General features: G+C 32.4%; 5 protein-coding genes across 5 annotated transcripts in view; 3 read left to right on the top strand and 2 right to left on the bottom strand.

Annotated features, from left to right (window-relative positions):
* Positions 1–11,493, top strand: part of LOC119829890 (AP-3 complex subunit delta-like) — a 42,737-nt gene that overhangs the window by 16,481 nt on the left and 14,763 nt on the right. The gene's annotated exons all lie outside the window — the stretch shown is intronic.
* Positions 1–11,493, bottom strand: part of LOC119829873 (probable multidrug resistance-associated protein lethal(2)03659) — a 74,358-nt gene that overhangs the window by 48,593 nt on the left and 14,272 nt on the right. The window lies entirely within an intron of this gene.
* On the top strand, positions 237–2,168 carry LOC119829876 (transcription termination factor 5, mitochondrial-like). The gene has a single exon (XM_038352575.1). It carries the CDS (start codon positions 599–601, stop codon positions 2,162–2,164), a length of 1,566 nt encoding a protein of 521 aa, XP_038208503.1. The 5' UTR covers positions 237–598; the 3' UTR covers positions 2,165–2,168.
* On the top strand, positions 2,892–8,916 carry LOC119829877 (succinate--CoA ligase [ADP-forming] subunit beta, mitochondrial). The gene is made up of 10 exons (XM_038352576.1): positions 2,892–3,048; positions 3,806–4,003; positions 4,218–4,288; positions 4,578–4,740; positions 5,111–5,251; positions 5,374–5,500; positions 5,832–5,975; positions 6,509–6,636; positions 7,061–7,213; positions 7,884–8,916. Exons 1-10 carry the CDS (start codon positions 2,983–2,985, stop codon positions 8,061–8,063), a joined length of 1,371 nt encoding a protein of 456 aa, XP_038208504.1. The 5' UTR covers positions 2,892–2,982; the 3' UTR covers positions 8,064–8,916.
* LOC119829874 (AP-3 complex subunit delta-1) overlaps positions 9,934–11,493 on the bottom strand; it is a 10,595-nt gene continuing 9,035 nt past the window's right edge. Inside the window, exons 14-15 of the mRNA XM_038352573.1 lie at positions 10,578–10,910; positions 9,934–10,263 (exon numbers count right to left, since the gene is read on the bottom strand). Coding sequence (XP_038208501.1) covers positions 10,194–10,263; positions 10,578–10,910 — 403 coding nt within the window. The 3' untranslated portion in view covers positions 9,934–10,193. The remainder of the gene's footprint in view (positions 10,264–10,577; positions 10,911–11,493) is intronic.

Raw genomic sequence — 11,493 nt, 5'->3', positions numbered from 1 at the left:
ACGATTTTCATGAAATTTAGTATATAGTGGGTTTCGGGGGCGATAAATCGATCTAGCTAGGAATATTTTTTAGAAAATATCATATTCGTGTTTTATTCGTGTTTTTTTTTCCTGACATCTATTGGTGAATAATAACACTATTTTGCTTCGTAGATAGCTAGACAACTGAAATAACACATAGGTACTTTTTATACCGATATTCCTACGGGATACGTCACAGCTAGTATAGATTATAGAACAACTGTGCTCCCTGGGGCCCCAAGGCCCCAGCCCCTGTCAAAAGCACTGTACACTGTCACTTTCATACACTTGTTTTGATTTTTTCTTAATTTTGTACCTACTATGGACAACCTATCGTATCAGTAAAACTTAAACGTGCTTTTTTTTTAGGAAATTGAGGCGAAACTCATTATTATTTAGACATACCTGATAATAGATTTTGATTGAACGATGTTTGGCTACCTGTCAGCGTTTGTCCTAAATTTGTATAATTTTTAAAATGAATTCATTTTCACAGAATAACAGAATATGAATGTTATAAGTATATAATAACATTAATTTTACTATTTCTTGAGGATAAATTATTATAGCTTAAGACATGCTATTAAGAAAGGTGTTTAGCGGTAGCATAAGCACTAGTAGGGTTATGCATTTGCGTTTTATTTCACAAAGTGAGAACATTGTCATATTTTGCAACCATCTAGGTATAAGTAAAGAAAAGGTACAGTACATCCAGATTAAACAACCATACTTAAAGAAAATAAATGAAGATGAAGTTAAAAATATGATCAATGCCGTTCATGAAATTGGCTATCCTAAAGATGTGTTGGTGAACTATCCCAACCTCTTCTCTATGCTACCAATTACCTTAATGAATAGATACAAAGTTTTAGAAGAATGTGGATTTCAAAATATCAGACCTGATCAACTCTTATCTTATTTAACAATAATGAAACAGAAAACAATTGGTGAATTAAAACAGTCAGGTGTTCTACCACCCATGTTAAACTTAGAAAATAAACTAGCAAGCTGTATGACTCAGTGGCCCACTTCTTTAACAAGTCTTATTTATGAAGATGTAAATTTAATAACATTGTATGAGTTACGCATCAAAATTATTCAAAGGTATCTTGAATTAATGCTGGACCTCAGCAATGAGGAGTTTGATAGGGGTCTGAAAACTTATCCCACAATAAAACATCGGCCATTGCAAGCTATAAATGAGATACTAGTCATTTTACAATCGCAGATGGCAATTCCCAATGATAAAATAAAGTCTAATTTGTACTTGATACATGTTGATCCAGATAATCTTAAGAAGATATTGTATGATATTCGAACATTAGGTGGAATTGATGTGAAGGAAGTGATACGGATGTATCCAAAGATAGCTACAAAAAATTATTCAACTTTGTTTGAGATAAAGAAAGTTCTGGAGAAACATGGCTTGAAACCAGAAGCACAGGCTCGTTGTCTTCAAATATTTACACTCAGTCCAAAGACTGTTGATGAAAGGATAGAACATGCAAAAACTACACCTGAATTTAGCATTTACATAAATCATCCCAGATTTTTGAAAATGATATATTTTAACAAAACAGTATTGAAGAGGATGATAGATTTACAAAACAATAACAAAAAATGTCTTAGTCTCAATATATTATCAGGTAGCTCTGCACGGTATGAATTATTTGAAAAGGCCCCAGGAGATAGATTAGGAAAAGGAAAAGATCTGATATTTACAATCAGTCAGCTAATGGAAAATAAATATTCAAAGAGAGAAATACGAAATACATTAAGAAGGCACCCATTTTGGATAAATATACCTCTGATTGAAGTAAAATATGCTTATGATAAATTATCAAAACAATTTTCAAAGCAAGATATCTTTGAAAATTGTGCTATTCTTCTATATCCTTGGTACAAAATAAATGAAGCTCTAGGAATAATCAATGGTGCAAGCAGTATAAATAGTGAATATTATTTGAAAGAGCACTTAAACTTATCAAGTCTTACAAAGTCCCAAAAGTTGAGTTTAGTTCTGTACATTGTTGAAAAAAAACATTACTTCAGTGGTAATGGTGTTTGGACTGAAGAACAGAAGAAGAATATAGCTCATCTAACAGATTCTAAGATGGGAAAAGATGTTCAACTACAAATATAAATTTAAAAAATAGTCAGTATTTTTTTATACCTCGTAAATTTTTATTAAGAGCAAGCTTATTTTAAATTTGCATCCCCTCACGACAAATTGTATCACTAAATTTGTTTCACAAACTTATCATCATTTCTCAAGCAATCTATGCTTGGATTCAGGACCCTGAAATCGTGTTTGAAATAAGAATAGAAGGACAAGGATCAGTTTTTTATAGTTAACTAGCTGATACGGCAAACGCTGTTCTACCTTACTCTTATTATTTAGGGACATGAAATATAGATTTAATTTTTAGTTTTATAGCATTGAAATGCTTTATAAATGAGAAATTTTGAAAGAATAGAAAAAAAATGATTATGAGGCAGGATCCCTGAATGCCTCGTGATCAATGAAAAATAGATGTTGGCCGATTCTCATACCAACCCGATATACACACAAAATTTTATAAAATCGGTCCAGACTTTTAAACGGACTATGATAAGTAACATTGAAAGTAAATTAAGAAACGAGAATTTTATAAATATAGAGATATGAAAATCCACAACTTGATTCCATGGTACATTAATAAGAATCTGAAGCATTTCGTACCAGTGAGTAGACTGTAAAGGTATGATTCTAATTTTGACACCGTGAAAGATTTATTTATAACCATTTTAAACCGATATCAAGGCATTGCTCTAAAATAAATTACACTGTCTGTGATTTCTTATCGTTCGTTCATTATTTTCTGTGCAAAAGATGAACTAATAAATATCTATGGCCTTTGACTATATAGTGTCACTACACAATTGTCAAATAGCAAATTTGAATTTTTGTCAGTCAGAAAAATGGCGACTTTACTTCCTCGTTCTTTATATTTAGCTGAAACAATATTTCTTAAAAATGGTACAAAGGTATGTTTACTAATTATAAATCCTTCTTAATTTTGTAGAGAAAGTAAAAAGATTTTTTTTTTAATAATAAACGGTGATTTTCTGTTAATAATTCTATCTAATGAATTTTTAATTTCAAAATATTTTTAGAAATTTTGTATTTTGCCTCGATGACTACCACAGAAGTAAATATTAATTTGGTTTCTATTTATCTTAAATGCCCATTTTCTATTCGATTGCGTTTATGTAATATTTATAAATTCGACCTTGTAATTTTTACCTCGTAGTCCTTACGTCATCAATTTGTCTATCTATTCGTATAAATATGAGAAATGAAATAGAAATAAAACTTTTATTATATGTAAGTTTCGATATTATATTCAGTCACAAAATTTGTTTCAATACTCCTGTCAATCGTAATAAGGTAGGCTTTACATATAAATTATTGTTATTTCAAAAATAAACATAGGTTTTTTATTTATTAACATACTGTTACCTTTATATACTCTCTAATGGTTATTCATTGTGAATGTTATTACATATAAACATATATTAGATAAATGACTTGTGATAATAAATAAAATAACTTTATTTTTATGTTTGGGCATCCCATCCCATTAAATTATAAAGTATTTATATTTATATGTTGAATGAACATAGAAAATTGAATGTAAAGAATTATTTTTTTAGCTTTACTAATCAGTTACATATTTCCATACAGTTATAAATTTTAATATGGTCTGTATTTTAAATTATGTAATGTTATGATATTTTGTAGTTTGCAGCAGGAACTGCAGGAAGGAATCTGCCAAACAAACAACAAGTTCGTAATCTAAATGTCCATGAGTATGTCAGCTACACTTTACTGCGAGACAGTGGCATTCCTGTCCCGAAATTCAACATTGCTAAGACGCAGGATGAGGCAGTCAAGTTTGCCAAGGAACTAAATACCAAAGATATTGTGCTTAAAGCACAGGTAGGTAATAAATAGTAAATATTGTGATACTTTATGAATAAACAGCAAAAGCTCTGAAATAATATTCAACCACAAAGACAGTTTTATTTTTCATTGCAACAAAGGCCATTCATAGCTAGATCCTTCAGCCTTCTTCCACCCGCAGCCAACAATACATTTCAGCTTAAAGTGGGATCCAACACTTTTATAATTTCAATAGTGTATTTTATTTTAGGTACTTGCTGGAGGCAGAGGTAGAGGAGCATTTAAGAATGGCCTCAAGGGTGGAGTCAGGATGGTTAATACGTAAGTACAGTTATGTAATACATTAGTCCCGTGGGCCATAGAGTATACCATATAGAATACAGACAGCTCTGTACATCAGAACATCATGTTGTTATGTAACACTGTAACATGTTTTTCATATTTTATTTGCTCTCGTATAAATGAGAATTAAGGCGTATAATTGAGAATTAAGGTATAATGTAATATAAATCACCTCAAAAGATAATCTGGTCTCTATATGATACTCAGCCAAGGGAATGCAACAAGGTAGAAATTGTAATATACTTTATTTCTATTTTAAATGTTGTAGCCCTGAAGATGCAGGGGATATAGTTGGCAAGATGTTAAAACAGTACTTGGTCACCAAGCAGACTGGTGCAGCTGGGCGCATTTGTAATATGGTGATGGTTACTGAGAGGAAATTCCCTCGCCGAGAATACTATGTGGCTATTATGATGGAGAGAAGTTTTAATGTAAGTATACATAGTTGTGGACTATACTATTTCTAAGAATCTCAAATAGCACATATTTTTCACTGTATTTATTAGAAATTGGTATATGTGTTGCATGATGAAGTTTTACTATGTAAAATATTATTTTTTATTTCCAAATCAAAATACTGATTCTTAATATTCATATACATATACATATTCAATATTTACATTGAACAAAAACATAAGGTTGAACTTAAATAAAGAATTGTGGACTTGTTGATAGATAGTTGAAATGTTCTCCTTGGAGGTTTATAAAAAGTTTCCAGTCACATTGATGATTTTAAGATATTTTTCTTTTAACATGCTTGGAAAAGAGGTTGATTTAGTTTAAATAAATTTAAAATTATAGGGTCCAGTTATAATTGCATCATCTCAAGGTGGTGTTAATATTGAAGATGTAGCTGCTGAAAATCCAGACGCCATCACCTATGAGCCTATTGATATTGTTTCTGGTATAACTGATGAACAAATATGCCGTGTCATTGAAAAGGTAATAAATTATAGAGATATTTGAATTAAAATTTGCCACTTATTATAAGTCTGCACAAAAATTTATATCATCATTTCCTTATTGAAACCTAACCAAAAAATGTACTTCTACCACTTTTACAGATAGGTTTGAAAGAACATTCAGCCCAAGCATCAGAGATGATCAAGAAGATGTATTCTCTGTTTTTGAGCAAGGATGCTTTACTGATTGAAGTTAATCCCTATGCTGAGGACGCAATTACAGGCGATTGTAAGTCTTATACTCAATTATTATTAAATATTGTATACCAAGCAAGTTACAGTAAAATAATGGGCCATTTTTTTGTGTATCTGTGCCTTGTACAATGAAGAATCTATAAATAAATTTGTTATTTTGATTACGAAATATTAAACGCAACTTTTTTTAGCTGTTTGTGTGGATAAAGTTACGATTTATCTCTGAAATTGACTATTTCATTATAAATAACAAAAGTAACATTAAGGAACTTTTGTTATTTATAATGAACTAAATTTATGTACCTACTTTTAATGTACCTATTTGAGAATATTTCAGATGGTAATGTAATACTTATAAATTTTAGTCTTCTGCCTCGATGCCAAATTCCGATTCGACGACAACGCCCAGTTCAGACAAAAGGAACTATTTCAACTGAGGGACATTACTCAAGAAGATCCCAAAGAAATTGAAGCGGCCAAATTTGACTTGAACTACATTGCACTTGATGGTATAGTTTGTTTATAATGTTTCACTCTCTTGACTCTTGTTTCTAAGTTTTGATTTCATGCAAGTATTCCCTATTTTATGATTTTAATAACAATTTTTTAAAACAGTTATATTTAAAATATTTGATTGATTGGTCCCAACTAATATCATAAATGTGAAAGTAGCTCTGTCTTCCTGTCTGTCTGTCTTTCCCTTTTTCACGCCAATGGGCTGATTTGTATCAAATTTGGAACAAAGAAGGTCAAAAGGTTAGATACCCAGATAAAGATTAAATACCTTTGAATACGAGGGTGAAGCCGTGGGCGGAATGCTAGTTTTCACATAATGCAAGTAATAATTTAAGTAATTAATTAGCCACTTATTGTATATGTCAAAAAAATAGATAGATAGTCTTTGTGGGTGAATGTTATTATATTATGAAGTTTTTCGTAATATATGTGGTATAGGTACAGAACATTAATATAAATGTTTCTATTCTTAGTTGGGTCATGCAATGAACTCTCGTTTGATATAATTTATATTTGTGATTTCTAGGCAACATTGGTTGTATGGTGAACGGTGCTGGTTTGGCGATGGCCACTATGGACATCATCAAACTGTACGGAGGAGACCCGGCTAATTTCCTCGATGTGGGCGGTGGAGCCACTGCTCAGGCTGTATCTGTATGTATATTAATACACAAAATATGATTATATAATAATATAGGATATCTTTTTTTGATGTGACTTTCTTTAGGTAATATTAATCTATTGCCATACTAATTGTTGATGGATAAATTTTATTTATTGTTATTTTGAACAATATTCAATTATGTAATAGTTCAATAAACTCCTCTTGAATGTTGTTAATGTGCCACATATACAAAAATGTTAGTCATCGTTCGAGAAATTGTTTTTCTTAAACAGTTTGATAATAAACTCAATTGAAATGTCCGCAAGCTCAAAGATCGCAGATTAATGTAACCTTCGATCATTAATAAACTGTACTTTGACTCGGCAGATGAACTGAACATTATCAGTTCAAGGCAATGTATCAATATGTGACATTTCTTTGTGTTCACATCGCATTTGATTGGTTTGATTACAGGAAGCATTTAAAATTATCTTATCGGATCCGAAAGTGTCGGCTATTCTTGTAAACATCTTCGGCGGTATCATGCGGTGTGACGTCATAGCGGAAGGTATTATCAACGCCGCCAAGAATCTTAACATACAGATCCCTGTGATTGTCCGTCTTCAGGTAATTATTACATTTTAATATTTAAATTAAAATGTAATAACAATATTATATATTATTGTTTCGTTAAAAGCATTATTAGAAGCAAATTTTAATTAGAAGTTAAATTTTACTTGCACCACAGTATAAAGAGAATCATACAGTAGTACTTTCATCTCGGAAAAACTATAAAGGCTTAGCATAAAATAATAGCTTAAAGAAAATAAATAATAATAGCTTAAAGAAAATCCTTATTAAGTAAAACAGATACTACCCATTTAATTTTTAGTTTTATAGCATTGAAATGCTTTATAAATGAGAAAATTTGAAAGAATAGAAAAGGCCGCGTTCCATCGATACAATATTGTAATCATTGAGATAATGTTTCGTATTGGTTGTGATGGTTCTTAATCATCTCAATAGATGGCGTGGGGTGCCCCTTAGGCACATGAAACCGAAAGAGTAGAAGAAATTCGATTACTGTGGCAGGATCACGGGTGGCCGAGAGGCTAGGCGTTGCTACGGTTAGGCAAAATACGCAGGTTCGAATCCTGCCTCGTGATCAAATTTTTTCTATTCTTTCAAAATTTCTCAGATACTACCCATATTATATTTTTTTATTAGGAATTCGGATGAGCGACTTTCCTTATTTAGAATAAAGACAAAATCAATATATTCTGAATTAACTGAACAGGGTACAAAAGTGAACGAAGCCCGCAAGCTAATCGCCGAGTCCGGACTCCGCATCGTGCCGCGTGACGACCTGGACGAGGCGGCGCAGCTCGTGGTACAGCTCTCCGAGATCGTGTCCCTCGCCAAGAAGGCCGGCGTCGAGGTCCAGTTCGATATACCCAAATATATGCTCGAGAAGTAAAACAGTATTCCCACCATTCATGCCTACATCTATTTAATCTCATTATTCGAATACCACAACCATCCTACTTACTTAGATTAAAGCACCATTTATTTCGAATCGATGTAGACCGAGGCGTGTCGGTGCCGCTCGATGCGATTGTTACGCAATGTCATTAAAAATGTTAACTTTGCACTCGCTCTAGACGCTTCGTTGTTGTAAAAGTAAATTGTTTTCGAAATTTTTATGAACCTCATTTAGATACTCTTGTAAGTTTTTATCATCGTGTTATATGTAACTTATTTATCGTTTTAGAGTAAGTTGTTTGTATAATATATATTTTACTTAGGAAACTTAACCGACCGGTACTCTCGTCTGAACGTCAGTAATTTTTATATGTGCCCCATTTTCTCAATTTCCTCATCCATCCTTCAAATGTCCCAATATAAAAATAAATAATAAAACATACAGTTTTGCCCAATGTAAGTCGGTAAAAGTGTACCTTGTACTAATAAATATAATTATTTGTTGTTATCGTAAAATTTCACTCTATGATAAAGTTCAGACGTCAACCTTATATTAACAAATGTTCGCTTCTACGTGGTTCTAAATACTATTTAGTATAAATCTGTTAAATGATTACATGTGATTCATATTGCCAATATGCTTGGCCGGTACATGTATCTGCGCAATAAGCAAGTATTATGTACATTTTTGTATATTATACAATGTGTATGTTCCTTTGTAGATAGATATCATTATATTGATTAACGTGTTTAAAGTACAATAAGGTATTTTATTTACCTAAGTGATATTTATTTCTTTGATATGTAATATGATGCAATCATGCCCTTAATAAATTAACTTAAATCGATAGTAGTATTTCATTTTTTCACCCTAGAGATATATATGTAGTGTAGAGTATTCCGCATATTTGTTGAATGTAAGTCACGTAAATAGTGAGATCGTGTAGCGAGCGATTAACAGTTACAGTACATTTAATTTTCTAAAAACGATTGATTTACGTGACTTTTTGTTACCTTGACGATTCAATTGATGGGTTGTACCTTTTGATACCAACTAAAAATATATACTGAAGTGTTCTGTTTGAATTTAAGAAACAAACATTACACTGGTTTTTGTAGTCGAAGTTAGAAGAAAAGTAGCCTTCAAAACTTATAGGTAACTGAATGTACTGTTTAGGTAGCAATTAAAATGATTGACACGAAATCGAGCGGCGGCGGCGGCAGTGGATGCTGCGTGGCGCACGGAAGACGCAAAAAAAAGAATAAATAACCTACTGGACTTGAAAATCTTGAAAATGAAGGTGAAAAATGGAATATGTCGTAAAAGTTGTGGACAGTAAATATCTTATATTATAGAATGAAGAATTCACTCAAAACCCAAAATAATTTTGTTAACTATATTGTATCGAGTGGTGAATTAATTACGAGGAGTAAAACAAAAGCATTCGCTTCATGTAAAAAAAACACAATTTGTGGTATTTTATTAGCTCGAATCATTTATATTTAATAATACTTTATTTTGGAGTCGTGTCTTGTTTTGATAATAAAATGATGTTCAATTATTTCCTTAGCAGTACTTTTTTTTTAAAAGCTAAGTCGATTCATGTCAATTTTGTGTGATAACTTTTTAATTTGGTGCAACCAAGGTGAATTTCAGCATTATATACAAAGTATAAAATTATATATAAACAGCATAAGTACGTGTCATATTATCATAGGAGTAGTGTTAGTTGTGAAAGAATTCAGTTTTTACAATATATATGAGAGAGAGAGACGACGCTATGGTCTGTGGGATGTTTACAAAAAAAGGATAAGGATTTAATTAGGCTTACGAATGATTTTGACATTAAAATGAAACAACAAGAAAACATGAAGAAATTAGCTTTATTTAAAGTAAAAGAATCGCTTTTAATAAATCTTATTTATCTTTCATAACTGTACATGATTATACATATAAGTCTAAACATTTATAGCAATATACGTTTAGTGGACATCATTTCCTATAAGATGAATTAAAATAATTCTTATAAAATATATGAAATTATATAACTAATTGTTCAAATAAACAATTGCACTGAGACAGCATGTGACATGGATTCAAAGGTACATTGTATTATGCTACGCACTATATAACTTCTTTACTGGGCGTAGAAATGCCCAACGCTTCCTCGTACCCAACTTTTGTTTCGTGTTTATCTGAAACAAACAAATATTTTTATTGGGTGTGTTTACATAAGTGTTCAAAAATTATTTTTAACCGCTCATGTAGTATTTTTTATCAGCTCAACTTATAGACATAACACCAATTCATTTAACTAAATTTTATCAATTATTTTCGAGACTCGAATGTAAATATTTCTTTAGAAACTCTTGCCATCAAGATGATGCTGGTGTTGCAGACATAATAACGGCATGTGGAAAAGTTCTCGAGGAGCGGTAAAATTTAATAAATTGTAAATGTATCTTACCCTTCTTAGACTTCTTTTTCTTTGAATCCTTGTCTACCGTGTCCTTCTTAGACTTCTTATGTTTTTCAGTCTTATTTTTCACCTGCTTTTCGGGCTCTATGTCTGCGCCACCGCTATTGACGTCGTTTGTGTCACTTAAATGACTATTTATAAGTAAATCTTCTGTTGCATTGTTTGCGTTCAGTTCTGGAATAATAAGATTCTCCTCTTTGTCATGTTTCGACGACTTAGTCTTCTTCTTCTTGGTGGTTTTTTCGGTGGATTTTTTGTCAGAAGACTTCTTTTTCTTATCTTTTTTCTTTTTGAGTAACTCGCCTCCTGGTTGAGGGTACTGCTTTACTCTCGTCACGAGCATTTCTTCCTCACGTAAAGGTCTATAATTAGAAATAACTTGTGTTGTAAATGAAATATGATGTAAATAAACATAATATATTTAGACAGCATTTATGGCCAGAATATTAATTTTTCGAGTAGAAACCGAGCGTAGCCTTATTGTAAGCGGTGTAGTGTAGCTTCTAGCGGTGCGTACTTGTAATGTGACGGTAACGGCGCGTACGTGTTATGTAACGGTAGCGGTACGTGCTTGTAATGTATCGTTAGCAGTGCGTGCAATGTGTCGGTAGCGGTGCGTGCGTGTAATGTGTCGGTAGCGGTGCGTGCTTGTAATGTGTCGGTAGCGGTGCGTGCGTTGTAATGTGTCGGTTGCGATGCGTGCGTTGTAATGTGTCGGTAGTGGTGCGTGCTTGTAATGTATCGGTAGCGGTGCGAGCTTGTAATAAGTCGGTAGCGGAGCTTGCTTATAATGTGTCGGTAGCGGTGTGTGCTTATCATGTGTCGGTTGCGGTGTGTGTAATGTGTCGGAAGAGGTGCGTGCGTTGTAATGTATCGGTAGCGACGCAAGCTTGTAATAAGTCGGTAGCGGAGCTTGCTTATAATGTGTCGGTAGCGGTGCGTGCT

This window comes from Zerene cesonia, chromosome 11 (genome assembly GCF_012273895.1).
Source record: "Zerene cesonia ecotype Mississippi chromosome 11, Zerene_cesonia_1.1, whole genome shotgun sequence".
Taxonomy (NCBI): Eukaryota; Metazoa; Arthropoda; class Insecta; order Lepidoptera; family Pieridae; genus Zerene; species Zerene cesonia.
This window is presented reverse-complemented; position numbering and strand designations above follow the sequence as displayed.

Coding starts and splice junctions, on each gene's coding strand:
- LOC119829876 (XM_038352575.1), top strand. CDS start 599: ATGCTATTAAGAAAGGTGTTTAGCGGTAGCATAAGCACTAGTAGGGTT.
- LOC119829877 (XM_038352576.1), top strand. CDS start 2,983: ATGGCGACTTTACTTCCTCGTTCTTTATATTTAGCTGAAACAATATTT. Junction 4,004..4,217: donor ATATTGTGCTTAAAGCACAG/GTAGGTAATAAA, acceptor ATTTTATTTTAG/GTACTTGCTGGAGGCAGAGG. Junction 5,976..6,508: donor GAACTACATTGCACTTGATG/GTATAGTTTGTT, acceptor TGTGATTTCTAG/GCAACATTGGTTGTATGGTG.